This window comes from Tyto alba, unplaced genomic scaffold, assembly GCF_018691265.1.
Source record: "Tyto alba isolate M040663 unplaced genomic scaffold, T.alba_DEE_v4.0 Super-Scaffold_44, whole genome shotgun sequence".
NCBI lineage: Eukaryota > Metazoa > Chordata > Aves > Strigiformes > Tytonidae > Tyto > Tyto alba.
Window position 1 is genome coordinate 12,787,644 of NW_024881320.1, and position 16,751 is coordinate 12,804,394.

General features: G+C 42.6%; 1 protein-coding gene across 1 annotated transcript; it reads left to right on the forward strand.

Annotated features, from left to right (window-relative positions):
* Positions 1–136: 136 nt before the first annotated feature.
* RAB35 (RAB35, member RAS oncogene family) lies at positions 137–15,549 on the forward strand. The gene is made up of 6 exons (XM_042805546.1): positions 137–371; positions 4,195–4,245; positions 5,000–5,123; positions 12,358–12,482; positions 12,569–12,693; positions 13,249–15,549. Exons 1-6 carry the CDS (start codon positions 320–322, stop codon positions 13,375–13,377), a joined length of 606 nt encoding a protein of 201 aa, XP_042661480.1. The 5' UTR covers positions 137–319; the 3' UTR covers positions 13,378–15,549.
* The last annotated feature ends 1,202 nt before the right edge of the window (positions 15,550–16,751 follow it).

The following is a 16,751-nucleotide window of genomic DNA, read 5'->3' on the forward strand; positions in this document are numbered from 1 at the left end:
CAGCCGAGGCGCGCGAGGTTCCCTCACACCGCCGCCCCCTCCTGCGCAGGCGCAGTCCCGAACGCACGCGCAGCGGCCGCGGCGGAGGCGGGCGGGGGAGCGGAGGGCGTCGCCCCTTCCCCGCGCAGGCGCGCGGCGCGTGTGCGGCAGCGTGCCGGCGCAGCTGGCGGCCCCCGCCGGCGGTGCGCATGCGTGGCGGCGCCGCTGTCAGTTCCGGCTGTTTGTTCGGGAAGTGGATCCGGCCCGGAGCCGCCGCCGCCGCCCCCTCCCCCCCTCCCCGCTCGCTCCGCCGCCTGCGGCTGCTCCCGCCGCCCCGGCCATGGCCAGGGACTACGATCATCTCTTCAAGCTGCTCATCATCGGCGACAGCGGTGAGGGCGGGCGGCGCGGCCCCAGGGGCGGGGGTAGGCCCCTTGGCGGGGCGGGCGCCCCTCGTCTCCGCCCGGGCCGTGAGGGGCCTGAGGGCGGCGCCGGCGGCGGGGCCTGAGGGCGGCGCGGGGGAGGGAGGCCCCTTCCCGGGGCACCCGCCGGGCCGCTGCAGCCGGTTGCCCGGCGGCGGGGCTCCGCCGCCGTTGTGCTGTCGGTGCCGCGGCGCTGGGCTCGGCTGGGGGACCCCCGCGCTTTGAATGGGAGGGTTCGTTTCCTTGGGCTCCCTGAGTTTTGATCTGACGAACCTGCGGAACTGGCTGCCACAGGATATTATGGTAAATAGCTTGGCTAGGTTTAGGAAAAGGAAGATTAGGCACGTATAAGTAAGAACGGCATCGGCGTCCGTGCTGGCAGCAGTCTTTGCGAGCCGCATGTTCAGAGGGTGCCCACTAATCTTCTGCTGGGATGAGGAGGGAATTCCCTTCCCCTGTGACAGACAGTTTAAGGCATTGATGGGAAGGGCTGGCTGCTCCTCAGCCCTAGGGACCATTGTTTATAGTGTGGCAATGACTACGTTTTAATACTCTTTATTATCTTAATTATTCCTTAAGACTCTCCATGCTTCAACCTGAAGCTTCAGTTCTAGAGTTTGTCACTGTTTTTTAATAAATCCTTGAAGAGCAGGTAGCTTTGTGTACTTCTAGCTAGAGCATAGGACGCAAATACCTAAAATAGCTATGGATAACAGATAGTTACAGATATTTGGAAATAGACTTGTAAATACTTCTGTAGCAGTTTTGGAAACTTCTGGAGAGCTGGCATCTGAACTCAGCCTGTGTCTGCTGCTTTAGTCTAGGTACATAAGAATTGGGCCTGGGAAGATTCCTGTCTTCAGTTCAGTTCAGTGTTGGTAACACTCCAGCAGCCTACAGTTTAATTTCCATGAACTGGAGAAGATGGTATCCACCCTCTTCTTTTAATAGAGGTGTGGTCCATAAGGCAGCAGGTCCCGGCATGCAGCGAGGCATGGCTCTTGGGTGAAAGTGTAATGTTGCATGATCTTGGCAGTTGTCACCTCCAGAAGCTTCAGCTGTATGTAAAAATATTTTATTCTATACTAAAGTGTGTCTGCACGAAGAAATGTAAAAGGAAGAGGGAGAAGAGGCAACAGCTTCAAAACAGCTTAAAGCCCTAGGCACTTTTGGGAGCCTATGGATTATTAAAACCAAATGCTGCATTCTGAGTAGAGCAGTAACTCTGTTGCTTGCTGATGAGTTTCAGAACTGTTCAGGCAAGATAAACAGGATGGTAAAAACTCTGAGGAAGACTTAGCATTTTAAACAATTAAATGAAATTTCTTAGCTGAGTCTTCTTGAGCAAAGTCCCTCTAGTGTATCCAGTGAGAGGAAAAAAGTGTAAGAATTGTCAGATTGCCTGTGGATTTCTGTTGTAATTAAATCTCATTATATAGTTTGAGTATTGATTTTTCTTTTTTGTTTTTGCTGGTCCTAACAGGAAGTCTTTGTCCCTGCTTCCACAAAACAGTTTGCTTGACTTGTTTATTAATATTTATTCCATGCAATAGGAAGTGGACTGTTACTGCATAGGATGATTCTGTCTCATCTGCTTTCCCCTGTATGCAAATATGTCAAGAGGGTAGTAGGTTTGTGTGTTTTTAGAACAGATCATCTTGAAAAGCTGCTGCTCATCTCAGTTGTGCCAAATGTTTAATACAGATGATCTGTGCTTTGCATGTACTTCTTTAATTCAGTCTACCATTCAGTAAGATATGGGGTTTAGAAACTGGTATGGCACAGAAATTTGCTTTTGTTTTTGATTGTGCGAAGTTGATAGGCCTTTTTTTGTTTCCTTTCATTTTGCTGTCTTCAACAAGCAAAGAGGCCCTGCTAGCCTTCTTTTTTCAGATCTTCAAATAACTCTGTGTAGGAAGTGGAGGGTCATGAAGAGTGTGGCTTCCCTATACATGAACATTGAGGGTCAGGGGCAGTGTTTGTTTAGTGAGATCGTTGTCATCGGGAGCGTGTAGAACTTCCTGAGTTCAGGAGGTTTTTTTTTCTCTAGATGCTGCCTGAGTGCTGAGAGCAGTATAGACAAGACTGTGTCTGTGTGGCAGTGGACATTCTGACAAAGCAGAGGTCATGTGCAGCCCATGGAGCTCTGCAGCACAGCCTGGCTGACGTTTTAAGAGGGTGGTGTGGTCTGACAAGTGTGTGGGTTCCAGCATCTACTTTCTTTTTACTAAGCTGGAGGCTAAGGCTACTTAATCAAGAAGCATAGTACTTGCTGATACCTTTTTTTTTTAAAAAATATTTTTCCTTAGCTGACTGGTATTTTGCAGAGGTTTAGCTCTTGCTAAATAACTAGTCCTTAGTTAAAGTTCAGGAACTGCTCTGCTGCCTTTTTTGAGCTCAGAGGTATTCAGTACACTGTAACTTTTTATTTTGTAGTTGCATTCTTTAAGTTTTGTTTTTCTGTTTGTTTAGTTTTTGTTTTTTGTTTTTTGTTTTTTGTTTTTTTAAGATTTGTAATAATGAGAAATGAGCATGGTTTCTCCAGATGTCTGGTGATTTGAACTATTTGCAAAAGAGATTTGGTTTACTGGAATTGTGTAGATTTTTGTTTGGTTGCTTTTTTGTTTGTTTGGGTTTTTTTTTTGCTGGTAGCTATCTTCAGATGCCAGCAACTGAGAACTGTTGGAGTTCTGAATAGTCTTTGCATAGGTCTTCAATTAAGAAGAACTTGCAAGTTATGTATCATCAAAATAATTTGCTTAAATAACTTCTACCTGAAAAGATTTAATAGATAATCACCCTGGTGAAGTTGAATTTCCTCTTCATGCCATAGCAGAGTTACTTTTTTTGGGGAAGGGACATTAACAGCAGAGATGTTATGCAGAGATAACAACTTTGAGGCGTTCTGATACCCAGGTTCCCTTGATTGGGCATGCAGGAATGAGTTGCTTATGATTCTTGTCTGAAGCATTGTGAAAAATACTTCCCTGCAACAGGGTGTGATCAGGGTGCAAACAATCATTTAAGGAAAACCTGGATGAAGTGCTACTCAAAGCACTTACAAAAATGTTTCATGGGGCATTTTGGCAAAAGGTACAACTGCAGAAAGGTATGTGTCCTTCCTGTTAGATGGGGAACAAGCATATTTTGGATGGCAATACAAAACAATGGTTCCCAACTCCTTTGTTTGGTTTAGGCTTCTGTTAAACTGTGGCTATGATAACATAAGCTTTATAGTACCAAACCCTAGTCTGATTAATCAAAGTAGTCCAAATTCCACTGCCATTCAGCACAGCATGATGAATGGGAAGTAGGCAGTGGTGTTAAGCATGATGTGCAAGTGGAATTCAACAGAGTAGTTTAGAGCAGTGTTCTGAGTACTTGTTAATTATCAGGACATACTAATTTTTGGATCTTTCCTTAACAAATATAAGCCTACCAATCATAAACTTGCTTTTAGTTATTAGTCTTTTATGACCTCTTAGAACTGACCACAGTTCAAAAGCTACTATTTGAGATTTTGCTGAGAGCTGGAGGAAGAGGGGGGAGGACATCAAAAAAAACCCCCTGTACTGCTACAAGAAGCATGCTGAGTCTTGGAACGACTGCAGTATGCTTGATCAAATCTTCAAGGGGAGTACTGAGATGAATAGTCAAGGTGGATGGTACTAAGTTATCTGCTGAGAAAATAACCTAGTTAGAGTTTAAAATGGAATGGATGGGTGAAATAGTTATGTTACTTGACACCCAAGATGACTGTATTCAAAGATCTTGCTGTTTTTGTTTGTCATAGGTGTGGGCAAGAGCAGTTTGCTGTTGCGTTTTGCAGATAATACGTTCTCAGGTGAGTGTTTTGTTTACTTCAGTAAATGAATTGGTCAAGGTCTGCTCCAGTGCTGCTGGTTGGCAAGGAGCTGTTCTGTGTTTACCAACTGATAGTTGTATTAGGAATACATTATGTTTCTAACTTTGCTGCTCTTGCTTTAAGCCTATACAAGCCATCCTGTCTGATCTTCACTTGCAACTGAAAGTACCACAGTATTTAAATACTGACATGGTTCCAGAAATAGCTTGGGTTTTTTATCTTATGCTGCACTCTGTGCAGACTTCCCATTGGCCATTTGGGATTTAGATTGATTTAATATTGTGGCTAAACCACTTACATGTGTGACATAACCAATTTATTGGGAGGAAACTCTTAGAACAGACTGTATTCAAAATAAGTGATTGCACAAGCATTTAAAGCAAAGCTTTGTCTCAAAATTTGCACAAGTGAAAAATACTTGCATAGTTTACTCTCGATTTCTTACTCTTGACCACCAATGCAGTAGAAGAATGGCTTTATTTTGTAACGAGTTTTAGATTTTAAGAGTGGAATGGAAGTGGTGGCTTTATGGCTATAAAAAAAGCTATTAGCTGCAGATAAAAATATGCAGATCAGCATGACTTGATAGGGCATTTTAAATGATAAGCAGATAGGGGAACCTTGTTCTGCTGTCCAGTCTGAGAGCTACTGCCAAATAGCGTTCAGAAGTGTGCTTTGGGACGTCCAGAATACACAAGGCTTAGGTTCTCACTTATCTACGCTTTCCCTTCAGGCAGCTACATAACCACAATTGGAGTGGATTTTAAAATCCGGACAGTTGAGATCAATGGGGAGAAGGTAAAGCTACAGATCTGGGACACAGCTGGACAAGAGCGCTTCCGGACTATTACATCAACGTGAGTGTAACTGGGCTTTGTGATATATAGCTTTGTGTATGGATCTTGCAGTTAAATATAGCTTTATGTATGGATCTCGCAGTTACATATAGCTTTGTGTATGGATCTCGCAGTTACATATAGCTTTGTGTATGGATCTTGTAGTTAAGAGTTACAGTTTAGATATTTTAATGTTGCAGTTGATTAGATAATGATAGCTTTGCAGTCTGTATGGTGAGACTTCTCTCAGCTGTTTTAGAACTGATAGTGGTAGTGTTACTGTGGCTAGGTTTGAAACTGGGATTTCAGGTTTCCTCTCTCTCCTGTGCATTTCCATGATGGCTTTGTTTTACTCCTCTGCTGCTAGTTTCCAAATGGTAGAACTGGAGTTATTTCACTGTCTGCATATAGTAGAAAACTCGTCTCTGAAGCCTGTCCAAAAAGGTCATCCACTGATTGAATGTATTGTAGAAGTACAGAGTGCAAGCCCTCTGTCAGTATTATATAACTAATGAATAGCTTTGAGATCGAAGAATAGGATTTTCGATATTTAGTTTTCTTTTAGGACAAATGCATTTTAGTGGCTACCTTTGTGCGGGGTTCTGCTGAAGCAGACACCAGTGTGAAGTTAACCTTTTCCTTGGTTTGAGTTCAGTTTCATGCTCATTGTCCTCTTGAACAGCGTGTGCACAGCTTTTCCTGTTCCTGAAGAAACCACACCCAGAGTTGCAGTGATGGCAACTAAGAATAAAATGTGTTTGTAAACTGATAGCAGTAAAGGTGGGACTGCTTATGTGGCATTAGGGGAAGAAGGAGAAATACACTTGGAAGTGGAATTTTTATTTCCTTTGGGTATTATCAAAAAATAATGATTTGTGAAAGACCTAGGTGTTTCACTTGATCTTTCATGACTGACTCCTCTTTTGGCTCCTGTTTGAGAGGAGGATGGTTTTCAGCTGATGTACTGGTTAACTTACTCAGACATAAAAATAACAAGATTGCTTGCATCTGTGTTACATCTAAACAGCTAGAAATGGCAAAATTGAACCTGATGTGTGCACCGCCCCTTTCCTCTGCACTTCTATACGGATATTACTGGATTACTTCCATTGTTTCTTAAGTGTTTAGCTTGAAAAAACTCAGTTGCCTCTTGTAGGGTTCCTGTGTGTGACCTCACTTCTTGTTTCAGTGCTGCAGGCAGCTTTGGGCAGGAAGTGGTGAGGGGGAGGCAGCAATGCAGTGCTGCGGCTCTCATCAGCTGTGCGTGCAGGCTAGTCACAGAGTGCCCCAGTTAGTGCTGAGTCAGCAAATGGCCTTCCTGTTTTCAGATTCCCTGACACAACTCGGAGCTGCGTTAATGAGTGTTGGTTCATAGGTCTGATGCCAGCTAGTTCAGAAAGCCATGGTATCCGCCACTGAGTGGGGAATACCAGGAAAGGAGGCTTCCTTTTGTGAACAGCAATAGCTGCAGATTGGACTTTGCATAGTGTTTTGTGTCATTAACATTTAAAATGGTGAGCCTAACATGGTTTGAAGGCATTTGTGTCATAGAATCATCAGATGGTTTAGGTCAGAAGGGACCTTAAAGCCCATCCAGTCCCACCCCCCTGCCCTGGGCAGGGCCCCCTTCCCCCAGCCCAGGGTGCTCCCAGCCCCGTCCAACCTGGCCTTGAACCCTTCCAGGGAGGGGGCAGCCACAGCTTCTCTGAGCACCCTGGGCCAGCGCCTCACCACCCTCACAAGGAAGAATTTCTTCTTTATATCTAATCTAAATCTGACCTCTGTCAGTTTAAAACCATTACCCCATGTCCTATCCCTATGCTCTCTGATACAGAGTCCTCTCCAGCTTTCTTATAGGGCCCCTTTAGCTACTGGAACACCACTATAAAGCCTCCATGATCTGTTTGAAACTCTGCCACTTCTTTATTCTGCATAGCTCTTTACCAAAGTGGGGTATATTTTACTCTTGAGGAGGTGAAGTCCCCAGTTTTCCTGCTTTAATTCTGGTAGTTATGGAACCTTTCATGGTCAGGGAAGAAAGATTTTAATTTTGTGCAACTTCAAGCAAGAAGTTCCTGTGTCCCAGTGCATTTGAAGTGTTGAGGAAAACGCTTTGGTTACATTGTCACAAGCACTCCTTTTGCCCTTAGGTTGGCTAGCTGTGACTGTAGTGTTCACTGGCATTTTTCAACAGGCACTCTGAACCTATACATATCACCTATAATAACAGGAGATAAGAAGATTTGGATTTTAGAAATGGTTCTGTCTTTTTTTTTTTATTGGCAAAGTAATACTGTAACTGATTTGCTTATCCCAAACTGAGTAACAAATCAAGTTACTGTGCTAGTACTTATGAAAGGGCTTGGCTACCAAATTATCGGTGGAGTGCGAGTGCACTGTCAACACTGTAGTAGTCTTTATCTAGTCTTTGACTAGATTGAGGTTAAGAATATAAAAAGGTGTTCCTTCAGTATTCCTGTAGGCCAGGAAGTCCCTTCACAGTTAAAGCTAGAGTTCAGACTGATGTTGAGCCAAGCTTGGCAAGGAAGTCTGAAATTGGAGCCCATCTGGTAATAATAGTCATAGGTTGGAATTACTGCTATGTCAACCTAGAATTGCAAAATGGTAGAGGTGGTAGGAAGTTAATAGTAGAAAATCGGGAAATATTAAAAGATTATATACTCTTTTGATTTTACTTGACTACAGAAGCTGAAGAACAGAATAAAGCTCTTCAGAAATCAAGTTGATCTACAGTATTTTACAGAAACTTGGGAAAAAAAAACTAGATCAGAATTTCAGACTGGGAAGTATAAAGGACAGCAGCTGTTTTTACTGTCTCTCACACGTGGAAATACTGGGATGGCTAGTGCTTAGTGGGAGGACAGGCCAAGTTGTGTGAATTTAGTTGGCATGGAACATCATCCAAACTCTAAATTTGATTTAATATCACCAGAGATGTAGCATGCCTGGACTCAGGTGTATTAGCAGGAATACTTAAGATGCATGAACAACCTGTTCTTGTACTTGATTTGCTCTTGTAGATAGGACTATTTTGTCCTGATTCAGGACTGGTTTTAGGATTTAAGGTTTAAATAATAGTTGTCAGATGCTAGCTCATGATGAATAGTAGTAGCAGAGGGACTTTATGCCATGCGTTTGTGTGTAATGGCATGTTCAAGAGAGGGATAAGTTTTTTGCTGTGTCTTGTAAACTGCTTATGATGATTGAAAGACTAGTCAACTAACCTGTGGCAATAGATGTGCTTCCAGGAACCTGAAAAAAAGATGAATATGAAAACAGATTATTAGAAGTCTCTGAAATTGGTTAGAGTTCTAGAGGACTGAAAAAAAAGAAGCGTATCCTACAAACTAGTGAAATATTAACAAAGGTGTTGGATTTAGTCAATGACCTATCTTTTAAGTTGGCCGGTTACTTTTTTTTTTGTTGTTTTTTGGAAAAATGAACATGTCCGCCTCACTGAACTGATGCAGTCAATAATACTCTGTCTCTTCTGAATTTGACCTAACTGCTGTCATGCTTCATGAAACTAGTTGTTATAACTCCAGATGCTAATCTTGGGAAGCATTTACTAGAGCAAATCTGAGAACTTTATTATTGATATCTTGTAGTAGGGAGTACCACAATAAATGGCAAAATGTTCGCTTTGCTTAGAAAGGTAATCTGAGACATGAGGGGAGAATGCAAATGGCTGAAGGGCACGATGAATTTGGTCAACCAGTTCTGAAGATTCTGTATCAAGTCTTCAGTATTAGTAGGTGATGTTTCAAAAGCATAAGCTTATGTCTTTAAGCTTCTTTAAATATAATTCTTAGTTGGTACTGTGTTTATTTCAATTTGGATGTTATAATTTTTGAGCTTTTTCCACACCAAGGCTAAATGTAAAGACTTCAGATCTAAGTAACTTTTCCAACAATGTGGGAGATAGTTGGCTACTATCAATCATGCAAAGGCACAAACAGGTCAGGCTTGGCTGTCTACCTCAATGGGATACTTTCATGGGCACTCTAAATATGAATAACTGTTCCATAACTTTTCCTTTTTTCTGTATTTCATTCATGTATTTATCACTGGGGGTGGTAGCAGGTACTGGCTTTTAAGGTTTGTAGTGTACATGGCAGAGCACACCTACCGTGTAGAGGATAGCTAGCATCAGTCATTTAGCCCTTGAATGGGAAACTGAGATTGAGAACTTCATCTCTCTTCTGCTGTCATTTCTGTGGTCTCCATCTTCCCTAAAATGTGGATGGGAAGAAGATAAGGCATTCCTTCCCTAGTGTCAAAGCCTCAACTACCTCTTGGTTGCCAAAAGCACAAAATTTACACCTACTCCTCCCAGAATGCCAAAAGCCCCATCTGTTCTCTACTCACCAAAGCCTACAACTTGTTATAAAAGAAATTCTGCAGTGCATTATTCTGAAATTTGAAGTATGGGGTAGGATAAATAAGATTTTGTTTTCTAGTACTGTCCTGTGCTTGGGGTTGGAGAATCTTCGCTGTACTTGTTAAGCGTAAAATGATATCTAGGACACAAGGCTGTATCTAACAAATGATAGAAAATAGCATGACTAGTTTTTGAGAAGAATGTGTGTTATGGGGCTTAAGAGTTAGAGAATAAAAGGTAGTCATGGTCTTATCTCTAAAGCTGCTAAAAGGTAATGTCAGCCAATGGAGAAAATGACATTTTAGTGTAGATGAGGGGTTGGCAACCTTTCTAGAATGATGTGCCAGACAATTTTCCCTTCCAAAAATAGAAGCACTGTATGCTAGTAGGAACTCAGCAGGAGTCAGGGTTTACTGTCTTGCACAAAGGAAAATATTTTTGAGGTGGTTGGCAATATTAGTGCTTTGTGGCAGGAACTCCCAGCTCCTGCAGAGTTTTGAATGCCGCAGTGGTCTGTGGTGCATGGTCCAGCTCACAATCCTCATCCCTAGGAGCAAACAACAACTGTGCTGACAACACTTCAGGAGTGGGATCTATATGTGCAGGGTGCATGTTATTCTACTCCCCGACATCATATGCTTTGCTTAGAAGAAAACCTAGGGTGCGTGGGCAAGGTAGGAGCAGCAGGATGCTCTGTTGGGGCCTCTGGTTTGGATGACTGGGATACCAGGCATGGTTTTATGGTGTGCACAGCAGAATGAAGCAGCTCTGTGTAGGTGTAGCTGAACCACTGCGTTTCTCTAAAGGCTGAATGTTGTCTTTGCATATGTAATGCTTAGTGTTAGGGAGGAAGTGGTAGGTCAGCCTGAGAGCTGCTGAATTAAAAGACTATTAGGTGATATGGGAAAGTTTGAAGATAATTAGTTTATTGTTCAGATGTAGAGAACTCTAGCGTGTTGATAGAATCGGAGATCTCTCTCTTTCTGATGCTATCACACAAAACAGTATTCACCAAAACCAGTGTGCAGTACATGTTAGTGTCAGGAGGGGGTGGATTATTTTTGCAACATGTGGATTCAGGATACAGAATACTTTTTCCTCCAAAGGGTTCAAGTTATGAAATAAAGTTGAGCTTGTAATAAAGTAGAGCACAAAGGCAGTGCTGTAGCAAGTTTTAAAGCTATTGAGGGAACTGATTGCAAATGGACTAGAATATTTGAAAGTGCAGGAGCTTTTATGAGCTGGGAATAAGTAATTCTTACCTGAGTTAGTTCTCACTAATGAAGGTACAGCATAAATTACTGGTAAAGCATGGCATGGAAGAAGAGTTTGACTGTCTTCTGAAAGTGCCCAGATGAGCAGTAGGAGTGGGCTCCCCTGCTTCCCTGGAGTATGTACTGTCACCTAGAGGAGTATTGTTGCGCAGTGCCTATCGCTACAAAGTGATCACGAGAGGAAGGGGGTGAGGGGAGATGGGTGCACTCTGTGATGTATGTCTGCCTGTGCAAGCCTGTCTTGGTGGCCTATAAAGGCAGGTGGCTTCTGTTATAGAAGGGCTGATGAGGCTAAAGGTGGGGAAGAGAGAGGGACTTGCTCAAGTGCATCCATAGCAGAAGTGAGCCGAAGCTTTGGGATCTTCTGAAAGGTGGTGCGTTCGGATTGGAATAAAAGGCTTTGAAGTTCAAAGGTGTGATTGCTGAGCCTGGAGTAAATTATCCAAGAGGACTAGAATGGTCTCTAAAGTGAAGTGGAAGGGGGAGTGTTGTGAGAGGTGCTTGTGTTAAGAGATCAAGGTCTAGAAATGCAGTTACAATTTAAGGGAAAATCCTTGATTTTGGTACGCTGGATTCTTGAATTTGTTTTATTAAAAATCTTAATATTGATCATAAGAAAGAGGAGGAAATGAAAGGGAAAGAATAAAGCTACACAAAATATCAAAACTGGATGCTGGTGAAGACCTCACTGTCCATTGTTTCAATTACTTTTCTTTTTTTTTTTGGTCAAAGCTGCCTAATTTGCAGTAGGGAAAATACCTTTGTAGCCCTGTGAATGTGGCTGAAAACCGAGATGGTGGAGCTTCCTTTTTTTAATATTGCACTCTCATGGTGCATGTACTGTCTGCCTTTAGTAGGTTCATGCAGGTGATAATGTTGGAACTTGAATTCAGATAATTTTCTTGCATATCAGAATTGCTCATCATCTTTTAAAGGTGCTGGTTGCTCAAGACTAATGGGAATAAACTGAAACGAAGCTTGTTTTTAATGGCTAAAGGTAGCAGAGCACACTGAATGCACATATGGAGTCGATCTGTTGAGTAGGAAGGTGCCATCAGAACACAGTCGCTCAGCAAGACAGAAATTTTTGTGAGCTCAACAGAACTGTGACTGAGGATTGAGTATATTTGGAGATCTGCTGAAATTTTAGTCTGTAAGTGATCTTTCACAGATAAGAAAATTACTGCAAAAACTTGATGTGGCTTGTATACCGCAAAGGTTCACATCACAGGCAGTTCTGAGGATGTACTGGGGGCACCGCTACCTTTTGCTCATGTAGCTGGAAGACAGTGTTCATCTTTGAAGGTCTTGACAACCTGAACAAGGAAGTAAAGAGCAGGTTTTGGGCTTTGAAACCTACTTGCATAGACTAAATGAGCAGGGAACTCTGTAGTTTTAGAGGAATAGCATGTGATCTAGCTGTTGTATTAAATGACTCCCAGTGGAAGCAAAATGGAGACACCTGGTTGCCATAACTTGGGGATTTGTTATGAATCTTGTAGAAGCACAGTGAAATAGAAGGAGCTGAGAAGGTGATACATAGCTTGAGTTAACATTTATTGTCTTTTGCTCCCCATAGGTATTACAGAGGAACGCATGGGGTCATTGTTGTCTATGATGTAACAAGTGCAGAATCTTTTGTGAATGTAAAACGGTGGTTGCATGAAATTAATCAAAATTGTGATGATGTCTGCCGGATACTAGGTAAGTTTCTAATCAGAGTTGCAACATCTTATTTAGTGGGCTGATCTGCTGAAGTACCAAAATGACGTTTTTCTTTCCTTTTGTAGTGGGGAATAAGAACGATGACCCAGAGCGAAAAGTTGTAGAAACAGAAGATGCCTATAAATTTGCTGGGCAGATGGAGATCCAATTGTTTGAGACCAGCGCCAAAGAAAATATTAATGTGGAAGAGGTAATATAATATGCAGAAGAGTATAGATAAAACGATTTTGGGGATAATGGTTTGGGAGAAAATAACAATTGCATTCTTCCCATTGAGGAAGAAGATAAAATGGTTTTGTACAAGTTGCAAGTGAGTAGGTAAAATGTCAAAAAGAAACATCCAAGTGTGTTTGGAAGAGTTGAGGAAGCAGAATGAAGGAGCCCATGTTGCATTTTCACTAGCTTTACAGTGCTAACATATTGGGCATGGTCTGAAGAAAGACTTGCCACAGGGGAGAATGCTTCTAGGAGTTAGGACTGCCCAGTCTTCACTCCTGGCCTCAGTTGCCAAACTGACCTGTTTCTATTTACTGATTTGGGAAAGGGGATAGAGGTGTTACTGGTTTAACTCGGGAGTGGATAGGGAAGGTACTAGATACTTGGTACTCCGCCCATAGTTGGTAGGGGAAGATCTCTGAACCATTATTGAAATATCTAGAAAAGTGGAGTTGCTTCAAAGGAACAGCATCCCACAAAAGCTAGCCTGAGTTCCTGGGTGGTCTGAACTTGCTTGTTTCTCTTGCAGATGTTTAATTGCATCACAGAGCTAGTTCTGCGAGCAAAGAAAGAAAATTTAGCAAAGCAGCAACAGCAGCAACAGAATGATGTGGTGAAGCTAACGAAGAACAGTAAAAGGAAGAAGCGGTGCTGCTAATGCCCTTTCCCTGCTGCAGAGACTCTGCTCTCAGACAGATCAGCCCTTCCAGCTAGACTCGGGCAATTCCACTGGGGCAGGCTTTGGGAGGACTTTCTCAGTTTTGTGCCGTTATTTAAAGATTATTTTTTCTCCATGTTTTCTATCAAGAGGCGCTGGCACCTTACCACTTCAGTGCCAAGAAGGTATCGGATGGAATCTTGCCCCCCTCTCCTCCCCTGCTCATTCCAGTGCGCCTTGTAGACAAGAAGGACGTTGCCTACCAAGTGGACTAATTAACCCAAGAGTTTGTATATAATGTATATTGCTTTAACCAGCCTCGCCTCCCTGTTGTCGCTTTGGCTTATGCCTTCTTAATGTCAACCAATCATGGACTGCAGAGTTCATCTTTTTAAAGAAATAGTACAAAGTTCTTAATTCGAGTTGGCCCCAGGCTGGCAGCAACTGCTTTCTGGGGTCTCTGGCTTCATTTCTGTTGGGCTCCAGGCTGGCAACTGGTGCCCCTGGGGCCTGTGGCTTCAGCTGGAGTTCCAAGCTTTTACTGGGGCTCAGGCTTTGTTTTTCTAGGTACCAGGATTGCAGGTGTTGCTGCTGGAGCCTGGGGTTTCACTTCACCAGCCCCTGGGCTGGCAGCTGGTGCTGCTGCTGGGGCCTTGAATTTCAGTTTGCCATGATCCAGATTTGTGGCTGGGTCCTGGGGTTTCACCTTCTTGTGCTGCAGCCCAGCTTGTACTTGTGCTCTCCTTTAGTTTGTATCAAGATACTGAAAAACAAACTGACCTGCAGAAGTGGGATTTATTTGGATAAAACTTTGCTTTTTAAAAAAAAAAGAAAAAAAAAAAGTTTAACTCCTTTGATCTCTGCTTCTGGATCTGCCAGGGTCCTAAGTGAGGGTCCATTTCTTTTGAGAACAACAAAAACCATGTGATTCTGCCAAAAAACCCAAACTTCTTGTTGCCCTATCCACAAATAGGCGATCTGAACTTGAATGTGAATTTTAGTGGCAAAGCTTTTGTTTTGAGAGAGAAAAGGCATGAAAATAAATCCAGCTGTTCTGGATTGATGTCTGAATATGAACGCTGCTGCAGGATCATTCCCAGGATTCTTCTGTTAGAAAGGAGGACTGCTGTTTAATGTGAAGAAATGGAAAGCTTGCTTGCTTGGGTTATGTGGTGGTGGAGGATCACCCTTGGAAACAAACTGGTCTTGTTATGATCAGCAGTGTTTTCCTGGCCCTTGTTGGCCTTTCTGGGAAAACAAAGGCTCAGTTCATCAGCCTGAATAGATGTAGTTAAAGGTGGAGAATGTATGTGTATGTAACTAAAATATCAAATGTCTGGGCTGAAAGTACATGCTCAGCACCTGAATAATTGCCTAAATAATAATAAAAAAAGAATTTTTTCTTCAAATGACTCAAAGGCATGGAGGGTATGACTTCCTTTAAGACCTTGAAGGTGGATGTACTCAGTTTGTCAGTAAGCGGCCTTGTGGAATCACTGGCCTTAGTTTGGTAGGATATGATTCACTAATGTCTGTGAGCTTTGAATCAGCCCACTTCTCTCCCTTCCTCCCCCTCCCCCAGGAGAGGCTAAATTTTAGTCACTTATTTTGCCTGCATTTTTTTAGATTTTATGGGTTGTGGTAAGAGCCCTAATTATACAATCACATCACAATCAATCACTTTAAAGACTTTTTAAAGAATACAAACAATGAATGTGTAACACTTTTTTTTTTTTTTTAATCAGTTCAGGTGCTGGGAGTACGTATCCAGCTGCCTTCACCCATCTCTTCACATATCTTTCATTGGTAACCCAAGAATAGGAATGAGCTGGGACGATATTGCTAGTGTGAGCTCTGATAATTGTAGGACTTGAGCAGCTATGGAAAGTGGCGGCTTAAGTCCTACCAGTCCATCATGTCTGCTTTCTGATGTTGAATATGGTGTGTGCCCAAGGAAGGAGCTGGGCCAGTCCTCAAAACCTTCCTGTTGAAATGAAGCTGTCCTGTCATGGTTACCACTTTCAGATTAAAGGTCCCAGCTGTGTTACTTTGGGACTTTTGTGGTAGTGCGTGTGCAGATCTAGGAGGGAGTAACTTCATACAGGCAGAATTAAAGAAAATGTCTGAATTTACTGGAAATGATGCAATAAAATGAGGAAATGGTGCACCCAAGCCTGGAGTGTTCTCTTATATGGAAAGATTGGTCCTTTTGGAGTCCAGGTCTTTGGCCCTGGTTTGAACTCTGCCATTCCAGGTGTCCAATTTCCTGTCTTAAAGTGGGAATTTTTTTTTTTTTTTGTTTCTTTTTTCCTATAGCTGGCTGTAGAGGAGCAGTTACCTCTCTGCTCTTGCCACTGACTATTCAATTGGAAGGGGTGGGGACTGTGTCTCTAGTGGTGCTGATGTGAAGTTTCCTAAATGTTGAGCAATGGAACGTCTAACTGGTTTGCTAGGATTATTTCTGTAATGAAAGTTTCTAATTATGCTTTTTAAATAATTTTTAAAAACTAAAAATAAAGGTTACAAGCTGCCAAATCATTTTCAAGGCTCTGTTTCCTCTGCTGTCCAGCATTGGAGGGTGGCAAGACAGGGGTGAGCTCTTCTGCTGTATGTAGAGGGTTTTTTTCTGGAAGGGGGTATTGGCAAAACCGCAATTAATGCTTTCAAATGCTTGATTGCTATTCTAGTTTTAAATGTGAATGAAAGAGTAAGTTGGAACTGGTAACCTTATTTCTGTGTGGAAGTGAGATGATTTTGCTATAGTCTTTTGTCTTTCTGTTCCACAAAAAAGTGTTGAATGAGTTTTGAAAGCTTCTCAAAGGCAGCAGGGCTCAGACCCTGAGTCAATTAAAAAGTGTCTGGAGTCCCTCCTTGCTTTCCCAGGAAATGAACGTGTGTTTCTGTGTAGGAACTGTGTGGCCATTGCTGTGCTTGTTGCCCTTAGCGTTCACCTGCCCTTGACGCACAAGCAGAATATGGAAGACAAGTCCTTACGTCTGGAGAAGTGTGATGGAAGCTTGCAGTCATAAGGTGCCTTTGCTTCTGTCCGCACTGTTCTGGTATGACTAGGTAGAGGGGAATCCTGAGGACGTATAGATAGTCTGAACTGCAGCTGGTGCAAGCTGGAGGTGTTTCATTGTCCATCTGTGTTTTGTGTCTAAACTTGTTGAAGTTTGAATATCCCTCCATATAAAGGCCTGTAAATTATACAAATGGCTGGAAGCTGGAGAAGATTGACAAGGTCTCCTTCCTATTTTCCTGTGCAGCAGGAGATATAAACGCTTCAAATGTTCTTTCTCCAGGACCGTTCTCTTCTGAACACATATAAGTGCTTTACATGGCTGAATTTCTTGGGAAGATGAAGTACTAAAGAT

Coding starts and splice junctions, on each gene's coding strand:
- RAB35 (XM_042805546.1), top strand. CDS start 320: ATGGCCAGGGACTACGATCATCTCTTCAAGCTGCTCATCATCGGCGAC. Junction 5,124..12,357: donor TTCCGGACTATTACATCAAC/GTGAGTGTAACT, acceptor TGCTCCCCATAG/GTATTACAGAGGAACGCATG. Junction 12,694..13,248: donor AAAATATTAATGTGGAAGAG/GTAATATAATAT, acceptor TTTCTCTTGCAG/ATGTTTAATTGCATCACAGA.